Source organism: Podarcis cretensis, assembly GCF_951804945.1.
Source record: "Podarcis cretensis genome assembly, chromosome: 6".
In the NCBI taxonomy this organism is placed as follows: domain Eukaryota; kingdom Metazoa; phylum Chordata; class Lepidosauria; order Squamata; family Lacertidae; genus Podarcis; species Podarcis cretensis.
Window position 1 is genome coordinate 29,119,404 of NC_137175.1, and position 13,955 is coordinate 29,133,358.

The following is a 13,955-nucleotide window of genomic DNA, read 5'->3' on the forward strand; positions in this document are numbered from 1 at the left end:
TGTTTCCCATCTCACTTCTGATCTGTGCTCCTATAGGGTGCACAAGGAATAATTGTAGCACTAGGGAATGATATAAATTGATGCTGCTTTACTGCAAATAGTCTATTTAAGCCCCAACTGTATTTTCTCACAGTTGTGAGTCAAGGGTACCTTACTTTGTGAATTCCAGTGGTTCTAATACCAATACTGAATGTGTTCACATTACTTAAAGGTAAAGGGACCCCTGACCGTTAGGTCCAGTCATGGCCAACTCTGGGGTTGCGGCACTCATCTAGCTTTACTAGCCAAGGGAGCTGGCGTACAGCTTCCGGGTCATGTGGCCAGCATGACTAAGCTGCTTCTGGCGAACCAGAGCAACGCACAGAAACGCCGTTTACCTTCCCGCCGGAGTGGTGCCTATTTATCTACTTGCACTTTGACATGCTTTCAAACTGCTAGGTTGGCAGGAGCAGGGACCGAGCAACAGGAGCTCACCCCGTCGCGGGGATACCAGCATTTTTTTTTAAAAAAAAACCCCTAAGCCTATGTGCTGAATAACAGCCTAAATTTTTGGCGCAGAACTTTGATTACAGGCAAAACTGTTGAGGAAGAGAACAGATCTGCCTGCAGTTCCTTTTAATGTTTTGCTGTTCTTTTTTCCCTGAAGGAAGAGAAGAAGCCGCCCCCTCCTGTGCCAAAGAAGCCAGCCAAACCTAAATCCCAGCTGAACCGGGACAAGGCCTCTGACTCGGTGGATAAACAGCGCCAGGAAGCCCGCAAGCGCCTCATGGCAGCCAAGCGCGCTGCCTCAGTCCGGCAGAACTCTGCCACCGAGAGCGCGGACAGCATTGAAATCTACGTTCCTGAGGCACAGACCCGTCTTTGAGCAAGGGGAAGAGGAAGAAAACACACTCTTTTTCATGCCATTAAAAAGGAAAAATAAGGTTCACTAAATTTAGTGCGATTTATTTGGTCTAGAGACACAGAGCCAATCGTACAAAGGGCTCCCAATTTGGCTATCTCTCTGTCTGTCTCTCTCTTCTTCTTTTTTCCCCTCTCCAGCTTTAAGTAATGAAAATTTTGAAGGAGAATCCCTTCCTGGTTCTGTGGTTTGGGTTTTTCTCTCTCTCTCCCACCCTGTTTCACACTGGCTGTGGTGTGGTGGAACAGACTCTTGGAAACACAGCCCTTCAGACTTGGAACTGCAACCTTTTTACTTGTTCTATCTAAGGAGAATTATTAGCTTGTTTACATGAAATGGACAAAAATTGAAACAAAGCCTTGGGCACTTGCCATGCTGCGCTTTTTTCTCCTCACTGTATTCTTTCTGTCTTCCCCTCCACAAAGTCTTTCTTTTCCCCCTCTCTGCTCTTGTTCTACTCCTGCTCCTAGTTTTTCTCCTGTTCTATAGTTCTTAGCTCCCCTTTCTTTGTCATCCTTTTTCTGCATGGTGTCGTTTACTGTGTTAGAAGTAAAATCTTCCACAGAGCTCCAGAAGAAAACACCCTGTTCAGTGTGTGCTGTTGTTGCACTCTGCTAGCGAGCAGCCTTTTGATTTTATTATGTATTGTTTTCCCTTAGAGGTGGGTTTGGGAGTAGGTGGCCCGGGGTGGGGTGGGTGGCAGTGGGTGGCTTTGGTTTAATTATGTAAAGCGAGGGTGAGATCTGTGGGATGTAAATGGAGTGGGATGTTAACACAGCCTGGAAGCAAAACAAGTGCAATAAGATAGTTGTTGTGGCCTGTGCACACTCCCTTGAATGGTGCTGCAACAGAAAGATTTCCCGCACAGGGTGCTCAGTCAGAAATACAGCATGGATTCATAGGTCCCGTCCCCCCACACTCTTCTGTTCTCATTCCTACAATCCCCCCCTCCCTGCAATTTTTATGTGTGTTTTTTTGTGTGTGCAAAGATCTGTGTATAAGAAAGCAGCTGCTACACAAGGGGAGGGACTTGTATCAAAGGGGTGTGTAATATTCTCCAGTGGAGGACAATGGCTTTTGTACAGAAAATCAAAGAGGAGGTAGCTGATGGAGACTTGGCAGTTTGCCTGCCCACCTGTATGTATGTGTACATATGCACATATACACTTAGTAGGATCTGTATATTTAACTCGTACACACACACACACACACACACACATGCGTACCCATTCACACATGCACGCATTCAGAGGGTGTCTTTAAAAAGCACCTCGGTGAGGGTGGGTGTATGTATAGCATATATTTTTACATGTACTATAGCTAGATGTGTGTAAAAGTGTGTGCAAAAATATATACCCTGCATATTTTCAGGTTCCTCTTGCCCATCCCACCCCTCTGTGTCCCATCTTATTTGGGGATGCTGTCATCAACCTTCAGTTTGACCCTCCTCTCTTTCTCCTCTCCCATTTTGGCCTCATTTTGTGGAGCCAGGAGTCAAATAGCCAATTCCAACATTCTCCTCTGCCCACCACCTTGCGACCCCTCCTCCCCCCCCCCCCACAAAAAAGTGTGCATTTGTCTGAAAGCTGTGCACTACCATTGTGGAAGATGATAGAAGTTGTTCAGGTGGTCAAAACTCCAAAGGAATTTTATTCTGGTGCATTAGTAATTTAAGGAGGTGATGATAAAACGCTACAACTTAAATCATGTCAGTGAATGCTGTGTACAGTGTCTATGCATAGAGAGTGTTACAGATTTCTCCAGCTGCCCACATAATGTGCATTTTTGTAACCTGTGGAAGCTTGGCCATATAGACCGTGGCTTCAAATCAAGCTTGATTTATTCCCCTCTTTTCCCTTCCCCTACCTCAAATGTCTTTATAACAATGGTAGACAGTCCTTGACTGACTTTTGAAACAAATGGCTGACTTTCACAGTTCTTTGTATTAAAATTTGAAATGTGTGGAATGCTACTTGTTTTACTCACGTTTCCAAAGGCAGCAATCTTGGGAATTAGGCAGGTAATTGCTTGATGGACTCAGTTGCTGGTGAGTGTCTTTTAGCTCGGAGATTCCCGCTTGAAGTCAATGGGATTAAACGTTAAATCTACGTACATCCACCTTAATTGGTTTTTATGGACAGCAGCCTAAGCAACCTTTCACTTCCCCTGCCTCAGTGCTGCTGCTTCTAATTATGTAGCAGCAAACAAATGTTTCCCCCCCACACACACATGTATACATAGAAGAGAACACGACTGATTCCCTGTTCTCTGGCATGTCTACCCACACAACCCATGTATTTACCACATTTGTCCTTTTTATATCTTAGGTGTATTCAAAAAGTGTTTAATGTGTACACCTAAAAAAGGTGTGTGAAGTGGCTTCAGTCTGTCGCAATAAGAATAGAAGTGGTACTGGATTCAAAAGACACTGTGAAGGAAGCTTGAGTCATGAACAGAGATCTCTCCGGAGGTCTTCAGCTTTGCTAACCATAGGTAGGAAATAGGTGTGGGCTTTCATCTAGTTGGTGGGGTGAGATCAAAGCAAAAGCAGTTGGCTGGTTTTACAAGTGACTGGATTTCAATAAACCTTCACCTCATTTTATAGCTCTGAGCATTCTTTCTTCTGCGTTTTTTTTTAAGTAGTGTAATTAGTAGTCACTGCTTCTTGAGCTGCAAGACAGCACTGAAAGACGGATATCACTTGCATGAAATGACATAGAAGCATAAAGATTATTGCAGTGGCTGGATCAGTGTAACTGTCAATTGTCCTTTGCTTTGATAGACCTCCCACCTCTGCAGAAGACTTCTTCGCCCAGTCTGAGGAAAGTGCTTTATGTACAAATTAGTTTTACCTAATAGGGTGATAAGGTAGCAAATGGCCTACATTTGGTAGTTCACCAATACTACCCTCTTCGTGACAGAAACTTTTGCATCCAGGGATGAAACAATTGTCTTTCCAGACACCCAGAGCTCTACAGTCTCAGCAGGGGGCCCAGTAGGTGGGGGGGGGGGAGACAGCAACCTTGCTTCTGGAACAAAACTTCCAAACCTGTTAAATTTCATTTGTGCCTCTGTATGCCATGAAAGTTAGCAGCTTGGTTAAATGGAGCTTTTAAGACTTCTGCATGGGTGTAAGGAGGATGCAGCCAATGCCTGCCCTCAACCAGGTGAGGCCTGTTAAGTAGATTGCAAAATTCATTTGTTTCAGCTGTCCTTATATTGGTCCAGTCTTCTCTCCCCGCACCATGCTGTTCCAAGGCATAAAAAGAAACAGATTTGTTCCCAGTAACAAGGCTAGGAAGATTGTTGTGACTTATTTACTCATCCGTTGTAGCAATAGTTCTGGAGAAAGATTATGGGTCAGTGGGGTGTTTTCCCCTCAAGAAACAACCCAAAAAGAACCATCACTGAGATGCCCCTGTTTGGTGAAACTGCTCCAAAAATGCTTTTATAGTTATTATCTAATAATTCTGAGGATGTAAAAATCAATGTCCATAGTGCTTTGATCGATAACATGATTTTGTTTTTCCAACTATGAAAACAAAAAAGCTGACCCTTCCGCCCCCCCCCCCCAAAGTGATTTCACCTGCTTCCCTTAGTTTTATAGCAGGGGGGAAAGCAGGAAGAAAGAATTGCTTAGCCCCATAGTGGTTAACTTTGTGGCAATATTTTTTAAAGGAAATGAAACAAAAAAACTTGTATCTAGACCCAGCGGCCCAACGTCTTGTAATGGAAACCTTGCTGCCATTGTAAACGACAGTAAAACAAAGAAAGGTGCCTCTTTTGTGCCCTTACACCTCAGTCTCTTGCAGTTTGTGATCTTTACTCTCTGAACTCCATTCTAGAGCAGGCAACCAGATACAACAAGTAAAGTGGGGGTCGGGAAATCATGTTTCTAAAACAACCAAGGGTTTTAGTTAGATTAGGGAATGTTTTTGTCACCCGTGAGGGCATGACCAAATCAATCATTAATAATAAAATAAAAATAAAAATAACCTTGGTCAGAGCATTTTATAAACTCATGTTTATTGACTTTCATGGTAATCTAACACAGGTGGGTGTTCTTTTTCTCCTTTTTTCCTATGGATATTGTAATACCAGAGTGTAAACTCAGTTTGGTTCTGCATATTACTCACTTGAAACAAAGGAAGCCAGGTAAGAAGTGCTGAAGCAATCTTCTCAAATGTAATTATAACTTTTCCCCTACTCTGACTTTGAGATCATTTTATTGGCTGAATGTAGCATTTCCAATGAGGCATGGGTCCATATCTGGCCACCGTCCCAGAACACACTCAGAAGAGCTGCTTAGTTCACAAAGGATGGCGATTTAGTTTGTTGCTCTTCTTCAAAGAGCGGTGATCTTTAAGATCAAATGTAAGAGGAATAGGAAGTAACGGGAGACCCTGAGTGATAGTCCTGAGATTGCAGAGCAGAATTGTTTTGATTTCTGCAAAAGTTCATGTTGGCCACCTACAATTAACTATTGTCTGATGTGTGGAATGAGGATGCTCAGATTAATTTTTGATGCAGGCTTTTTCCAGCATGCTTCTGTAATAAGGGTTGCCAACCCTTACCAGCCCATGGGCTTGTTTAGAATGTTAGGAATCATCCCTGGTTTCTTCTCTGCCCCTTTCCCCGAAACACACACACACACACACACACACACAGATGCTTTGTTTTTACCAAGGAGTTAAGATACACTACAGCGAAAATAGATCCTCCTGAATGTGCATGAATTTGCATAGGCTTCCCCCACCCGGGGAAAAAAACCCATCCAAGTTTGTCTTTGAGAGAACCTAGGATTATTTTAATCTTCATTATTTTTGCAGACATGATTTGGGATCTTTTATCAATCTCTTGCCTAATATAGAACAAATGTCTCTCAACACTTTGGTTTTTTTGGACAAACTAGACCACATTCCTGGAGGGACGTGGGTGGCGCTGTGGGTTAAACCAGAGCCTAGGACTTGCCAATCAGAAGGTTGGCGGTTCGAATCCCCGCGACGGAGTGAGCTCCCGTTGCTCTGTCCCTGCTCCTGCCAACCTAGCAGTTCGAAAGCACGTCAAAGTGCAAGTAAATAGGTTCCGCTCCAGCGGGAAGGTAAACGGCATTTCCGTGTGCTGCTCTGGTTCGCCAGAAGTGGTCATGCTGGCCACATGACCTGGAAGCTGTACGCCGGCTCCCTCTGCCAATAAAGCGAGATGAGCGCCGCAACCCCAGAGTCGGCCACGACTGGACCTAATGGTCAGGGGTCCCTTTACCTTTACCTAGACCACATTCCTGGAATAGGTGCTGGTAAGTACCTTTTCCAGGGCAGCCTTCGAACATCAAGTGGCTGCTCAGTCCAGTGTGTATTGGCCAGTCTAACTGGGCTGTGAATCCAAGAGTCTAAGAAAACTCTTGTTATGAGAGACTGGGGTCAATGGTCCAGATTTCACCCAATTTAGCTGGGTCCAGGGGTGCACCCAGGTCCCTCTGCAATGCCCTTCAGACCATCAGAGCAGGAAACTTACTCCTAAAGGCTGGCAGTGACTAACCTCCTCTGCTTTGGTCTATAGCCAGCCTTTTGCAAGTCCAGCTTGCATACCACCATGATGGTTTCCACCACTTTTTCATTTTGACAGGCCTTTAGCCTGCCACCAGGTGGTTTGTTTTTATTCCCAGAGGAGTTATTTGCAAATGTTCTCACAGTGGCCATAAGCCTGTGGGAAACTGGGAAGCGGGATCCGAGCACAGGAGTCCCTTCTGTTCTTCCCACTCCTGTGATTTCCAGCAACTAGTCGTAATTGTGAACATGAAGGAAGAACTAGTAGCCATGGATGCAGAGAAGGCAGAGCTCTATCTAGCAGTGCAGCATTTGCCTGCCTGCTCTTCTCCTAATATGTATATCACACTTAAAAAAATTCAACCCCCTCTCCCAAAGTAGGGGCACAACCCTCTTGCTACTGATTTGTTCAGGAAGCAGGGGACCAAGTGCCAATGTGACTTTTTTTAAAAAAAGAGGGCACTGAAAGGATAAAGTATTTTGTACAAAAACCGTACGTGGCCTCCTTTAGAAATATCAAGGATTGTTGCTCTGATTCTGTCAGTGAGAGCTCCCCTTTTCAATATGCTAGCACACCTGCCGCTAAGAAGAAATGACTAAGTTGTGTTCTGTATATGCCAAACTCCTTCACCAATCAAGCTTCTACATTACAGAATTCTGCTGTCTGCTTTTATGACCCTCTGCCTAGGGTAAGGGCAGTCACTATATGCATCTGTACGTACATTCACACAACACTGGATGCAAAGAGCCAGAGGGGAAGGTCAGAGTTCTTACGCACGGAGACCATACAAACTAGGTGTGGTGTGTTTTTTAAAAAAACTTTATTGATTAAAAAAATCCAAAACAGTTATTTACAGTAGTTTTTTGCTTCATAAACATCAGACAAAAGAATATTCTCTCTTTATTTTTTCGTCCTCTTTTAACTTCCCATCCCATCAAAAACAAGGTCTCCATATTGTTTGGACAAATAAGATACAGCAAGAACAGTCAGTGCATTGTAGGAACTGAAATGTTGCTCTTGTTACCCTGTGCAGCAATTTCTGCTTAAGTTTCCTGCAATGCCAGGAAAGAAGGTTCAAACTGCTTCATTTAATGGAGGCACAATTCTAATCAAACGGCTGCCAATCCAAGTCAAGGGGGCCTAATTGAGGGTAGAGGAGGGGAAACTACTCAAACATTTTTAATTAAGATTGTGAACATGACTAAGTATCTTCAGTTGGAGTTGGGATGCTGCTGCTTAAAAGTATCTCGCCAATTTCAGTGACACTTTGAAGGGATACATAATTCTTGAAAACCCATAAAAAGCAAGGTCAATTTTAGAAAACTGTTATAATAATACACACTGAAATTGAGCCAGGGGGATTCGAGGAAGTCACTTAAAAATGTTACTAAGATTGGATTAAGTACAGTTAAGATTTATGTTCGTTTGTCTATCTAAAAATTTTTGGAAAATCAATAAAAAAAATTGGAGGGGGGGAAAGCAAGGTCAAGTTTTGCTTCCACAATCCAGAAAACAATACAGGAACCAAGCTTGAGAAGGAGATGGAAGGAGCCACCTTCCAAAGATTCAATGCAAACAGTCAAAGTAATCCACAAGATTTTAGAATTAAGCAAACAAACAAAAAACCAAGTATGTTTACAAGGCAGCTCTTCAGGCTTTTCAAAACAGAAAGCAGCACAATTTGGCAATGTATTTGCTTTTTCAAATTTCTGGATCAATATGTCAAAACAGCAGCTCTCTAGACAAGAGTTAACCCTGCTGATTGATATAGGATCACCAAAGATCAAAAAGTACCAACAAAAGGAAAGCAGGCAATTATTTGTGCAGCAGCAATTACAGGTTGTACCAATCTTAGCCCTAAATCTGTAATTTGCAAAAGGGGGGAGGCACACCACAATGTTCCATTAAGGCCATAACAATTCCCACCCTATTAGTTCCAGTTCTCCAATGCACTCACTGCCGTCCTTGTCATTTTTCGACACCAGGTTTGCACACCTAGTTTGAGAACAAAAATGTGAAAAGTTGCATCCTGCTGGGCTTTTTAGCTTTACTATTCATGCAACGTAATAATTAGGCTAACACCTTCTAAAAATTAGTGTTTTTCAAGATATATAGGTGTATATAATAGATCACTATTTAACTTACATTTACAGTGAAACAGCACTATTAAAATAAAAAAAGGTGGATGTTCATATCACCCAGGGCACTCTGTTTTTTGCAAGTTCCTGGTCTCAGGCCAAAGGGGGGAGGGAGGCGTAACTCAATGAAAAATATATGCATGTCTTGGCAGTTCAGTCTTGCAAACCCCCAGCTTCCCACCCCCTTAAATCCAGGGCATGGACCACAGATGAAGAATATATGGCCCTGCGTATGCTGCTGGGGCTCCCAACTCCCTCCCATCCAAACCAGCATGCCCCCCAGCTACTGGTCAGGGATGATGAGAGTTGGAACTCCAGCAACATCTGCTGGGGCCACAGGCTTCCACACACCCTCTCTCTTGGGCAGGGTTTCCCAAACGTAGGTCTCTAGTTGTTTTGGGGCTACAACTCCCATCATCTCTAGCTAGCTGGATCAGGTCAGGGATAATGGGAGTCGTAGTTCAAAAACAGCTAGAGACCCAAGTTTGGAAAATGCTGCTCAAGGGGGATCAGATACTATCAGGTGGGTCTACATTTCTGCCAAGGCTGCCAAGTACATGGGTACACATCAAATCATGTAGGGAGGCAATTTCAGGGTCATACACAGCTTGTAGTCTGCAGGAGAGGTAATTCACTATGGAAGACCCTACTCTGTTCAACCTCCCTTCCTGGCCACAAGAGGGCACCTGTGCTCCATCAGCAAAAGAGAAACTACATTCAGCATGATGAGAGCAAGGATCCAAAACAAAGTCAGGAGGTTGGTGTTTTCCACCCCCCTCTATAGGTAGTTTTGTCAGCACATCCATAAAGACACCTTAGATTTCCCGAGTTACAGTCCACGACCAACAAAATTCAAAATGAAAAACGAAGAAGAAAGGGTTCTTTAAAGCAACTTCACAGTCAAAGAGTCTTGTTTCGGATCCTATCCCTCCTCCCCAACCTCTGAAATGCCCTATTGCTGTGTCTCAGCCAGCATCCTGCCAGCAGAGCATCCTTCCCTGCCACTTTGATCACATCTGCACATCTTCAAACATGACATGGGGGAAAACACAGGGAGAGGAATGGATGAAGTCACGAAAAGCCAGCACCTAAAATAATAATAATAATAAAATTGCTCAAACAGCACCATACTTTTTTTTAACTGGCACCAGTATTCGAAGGGTGGTCGTTGATTGTTCCCCCTCTCCACCTCCCAGTGGAAAGAGAGAGGGATGCCACAAACGTTAGCATTTCCAGTTAAATCTGCTCATGCCAGGGACTCCCGTTAGGCCACATGCAGGGGCCAGCCACTCATGCACACCAGACCGAGAGTACGTCAAAGAAGATATGCTACAGAAACAGCAAAACAGAAACAACCCCTGCCCACCCACCCGCCCCCAAAAAGGACACACGTTAGGATTCTCTGGGCAGAGGTGAAATCACTCATTTCGCCTCCCCGCCATAATTCGTATTTTTAAGGTACTTGGGTTTTTTTGTTTTTTAATTATCTCTCCTCCGTTATGTATTGGACCCTTTTTCTGTTCTCTTCCATGTCAGCAGGCTTCAAAAAAAGTGGGAGAAGAGAAGGACCTCTGCACAAGGATCCTCCACAGCAAAAAAATAAATCGCAAAGTCACAGTAACAGAACACCAGCCATGTTCTCTCAGAGCACGTTAAGGCCTCTCGGTCCTTTCAAGAGCAGGTTGTGCGTGGTTCAGGGACCCCCCTAGTCAGACAGTGTCCTCCACGCAGCTTCAACAGGAGGAAAGGATGCTGCCAAGGTCCAGAAAAAGTGAAACGCTAGCCAAAGAATGTGTTGTCCTCCTGCGTTGCGGCGGAGACAGTTTCGTTCTAGAAGCCGAGGTGAGCTGGCAGCACAGCGTCAAAACGGCCAAGGAAGCCTCGGCTTGTTTTGCTCTTGGTTGAGGGGTAGCCATATCACAGCGTTAACATCTGGCAGGGAGGACCCTCAGTGCAGAGGCCAACAGAAAAACTCGGGAGAAGGAGCAGGGGAACCCCCAAAGCCTCCAAAAGGAGCTAGTGGCTGGAGAAAGCTACTTGGTTTTTCTGGAGAGGGCTGGCGCAGTGGCCTCTCTCTGCAGCGACGGAGGCAGCTGCCCGCTCAGCTTCTGCGAGTCTAGCTCAGCTGCCCTTTGCAAAGCCACTTCCACCAGCAACTGGAAACTGCTGAAGTCCTCTCCGAAGAGCTCAGGCGGAGTCGGCGGCGGCGTGTTGAAGAGTCCGCTGGTGGGACTGGCGGCATCTGCCCTGGTCAGGAGAGCCAGAGTGCTGCCCGTCGCGCTCAACTGCGGCTGCTTGGGGTGAGGCTCGAGCTTGACCCGCTGGAAAGTGGGGCGAGGGCTCTCCTGCTCACTCGTCACCACAGTCAAGCTGCCGGCCAGAGACCGGGCAGGGTGGCAGGGCATGGGAGAGCAGACCGACATGGAGAGCACCTTGGAGGAGGCGGAGGAGGCCGGAGGCACCATGAGGAGTCCGGACCCTGTGGCGGCGGCTGCATGGGTCAGTGTCACATCAGCAGATTTGGCACCGCGGCGAGAAATGGTGAACTGGTTGGGATCCTTGCCATCCTTAAGCAGCATGTCTGGGAGGAGCCTGCGCCTGGCGTTGATGAACCAGTTGCAGATCTAAGGGAGAAATGCACAGGGCTCGGTTAGATGCCAGGGAACAAGGACTTGGGGGTGCGCAGCAGCTATGGTGCTAGACTTAAGACTCTCAGGGAAGAGCAGAGTTGAGGCTGCCCATTTGCTACACTGGAAGTTGAGGGGCACATTTTTCTAAGAAGAGGTGAGTGAGCAAGAGAGAGAAATGCAGAGGCTTCAATAGCCAATTGTATTTTTTCATAACTGATAAGGTTGTCCGTGACTACCAGCCGGAACAGCAATGTTCTGCTTCCACTGTTGGAAGCAATATGCCAAGTGCTAGGAATCACAACTAGGGCAAGTGCTGTTGGTTTTGCTTGCTGGCTTCCCAGAAGCAGCTGGTTGGCCGCTGTGGACTAGATGGGCCGCTGGCAAGAAGAACAAGACTCCTCTTCTGCTCCTATACAGCCATTTCTCCAAGGGCATGCAAAATAGTTAAAAAGAGTACTGGGAATATATAATAAAGGAAGAATAAGGGGGGGGGAGTCATCTGAATGGATATATAAGAATATGCAGGAATGGTGGGGAAATTAAAGCAATCGGGGAAGGGAAGAAGGGAAATCGATGGAAATGTATATCTGAATGTGATTCTGGAAATGGTTATAATGAAAATTATCTTTTTAAAAAAAGCATTTGTGGCTCTTTCCTTTCTTCTCACAAACTCCTTTTATTCTCACAAACTCCCTGAGACTGAACCTGAGACTTCTCCATGCAAACTAGGTGCTTTGCCGCTGAGTTACATGTAGCCCTTTTTTTTAATAGGAAATAGGTTTAACAGCATCATGGTTGCAAATCGAACATTACTGCACTTCCCACAGGTTTTTTAAAAGGTTGGGGAGGGGCAGTGGCTCATTCTCTGCCTCCAGCATCCTATCCTTGCCACCTGTTGTCACTTTGAGAAGCCAGGAGAAGACAGCTATTCTCTTGCCACCTGAATTTCTGTTTCACAGTGTTACAAGCTGGGATCTGCCCAGCCAGTGTAGGGTAAAGCACAGACCATTTATTCCAAGATTCCTGACATGCCTTTTCTCCTGCCAGATCTGTCCAGGAGTGAACAGAAAGTATGTAGGATGTTTCCTTTATACATTGCAATCTAGGGCTTAAAAATTAAAAAGCCAATATAGAGAAATGTGCACCTCTCTCAAGTTTCACTCCAGTTCTGGTCAGTTATAATTCAGCAACTATTTTTATTTTCATGAATACAGTACCCAAAGACTGATCTACTGAATTATTTGTACCAGAGCATTTCCTGTCCCTTATGCTCAGAAGTACGAGCAGTTGAGGTTTAAGACCAAAAAGTATTAACCGGACAATACCTTTATTTCAACCAACAAAAATATAACAAACTGGTATGCAAACTTTCCAATTTCCCAGAACTCTTCTCGGAGCTGGATGTCAAAGGTAAAAACTGAAAGAGCAACAGCAGCCTTTCCCAGCCTAGTGCCCTCCAGCTGTGGGGTGATGGGAGCTGTAGTCCAAGCTATCTGGAGGGCACCAAGCTGAGAAAGTCTGGTGTACACTTTGTAACAAGTCTAAGATACGGCACAAAAAGTCTCATGGAGATGGGCAGAGCAACCTGACAGAGGTTTTGGGGGGGGGTTTGAGGGAGAAGGAACTGCCCCTTCCTAAACCCAAGTCAAGCCCATACTAGCCAAGACAGAAAATATCCAATGCATTGGTTTCAAAGGCAATGGGAGTGGAGAACTATGCCAGCTCCAGGGCTCTCCCTTGTAAAGGGAGTGGGAGTTGTTGGGTCCTGAGGATCCAAAGGCTCCCCCAACACACCCATTTTTGCCCCTACTGACAGATCACCATCTGCAGAGGCACGCTGGTGGCAGAGCTTGCCACTGCAGCTAAGAGGCCTTTGGGGGTGAAGCTCCCACTCTGCCTGCAGAGAAGCAGATCTGCTGGACCCAAAGGCCAATCCCTCAGCCACGTTTTCCAGGAGCTTGGGATTGGCTCCCTTTGTCATTACATGATGAAGAGCTTGCATGGGGCAAAACTGACGCCAGGGACTGCAAAGAAACAGCAATGGCTGTTTCCCGCCCCCATCGTTTTTCAAAAAAAATGTATAGTTTGATTAGGCATATAGCTAGTGAAAACCAATCACATACATGCATGTGTACATGGTAATCAAGAGTGGAAAACTCTTCTATAGACAAGAACCTTGATCCAGCAAAAGATAATCCCCAGGAAACAGGGTAAGTGATCCCCCACTAAAATAAGTGCAATTGTTTTCTGTGAAATTTAAACACAAAAGACAACAAGTTGCGTAGGTTGGCATAGAAAGAATAGCCTGCTGATTTAAATGAAATTTTCCCATTTCACAGATTCGTGAACAAATGTGCATACCAATCGGCTGTGATCAAGCAGTTCGCAAATTAATTGGCAACTTATTTCAAAAACTTCTCAGCGGTGCAGTCTACATTCCTCTCACACTACAGAATTGCATCTGGTTAAACACAAGTGGGCAAGGAAAACCAGAAAATTATTGGGTATCTGGTTGGGCCTCTGCTAAGATACATTGCAAGGTATCCGAGCAAGTTCACGTAATTTTAAAGCAAGTCCAAAACTTTCCAGAAGCGAAGGCTGGTACTTACTGGGCAGAACACCAACTCTCCATGAAATGGAAACTGAAGTTTCCAAGCTGGTTGGTTGAGTCATAAATATTCATAATTTGAGACATGGAAATATTTTGCAGAGGTTATGTAGATTAGAGGACTCAGAATA

The 13,955-nt window shown here is 45.0% G+C and overlaps 2 protein-coding genes across 10 annotated transcripts in view; one reads left to right on the plus strand and one right to left on the minus strand.

Annotated features, from left to right (window-relative positions):
* DLGAP4 (DLG associated protein 4) overlaps window positions 1-4,150 on the plus strand; it is a 338,739-nt gene extending 334,589 nt beyond the window's left edge. For all 6 annotated transcript variants that reach the window (XM_079979044.1, XM_079979045.1, XM_079979046.1 and 3 more), the window contains one exon: window positions 647-4,150. In XM_079979044.1, coding sequence (XP_079835170.1) covers window positions 647-865 — 219 coding nt within the window. In that variant the 3' untranslated portion in view covers window positions 866-4,150. The remainder of the gene's footprint in view (window positions 1-646) is intronic.
* Window positions 1-13,955, minus strand: part of TGIF2 (TGFB induced factor homeobox 2) — a 379,781-nt gene that overhangs the window by 352,687 nt on the left and 13,139 nt on the right. For 3 of the 4 annotated variants that reach the window (XM_079979898.1, XM_079979897.1, XM_079979899.1), the window contains exon 3: window positions 6,837-11,210. In XM_079979898.1, coding sequence (XP_079836024.1) covers window positions 10,620-11,210 — 591 coding nt within the window. In that variant the 3' untranslated portion in view covers window positions 6,837-10,619. Of the gene's footprint in view, window positions 1-6,836; window positions 11,211-13,955 lie in introns of those variants that run through there. The other variant, XR_013839648.1, reaches the window with a different exon arrangement.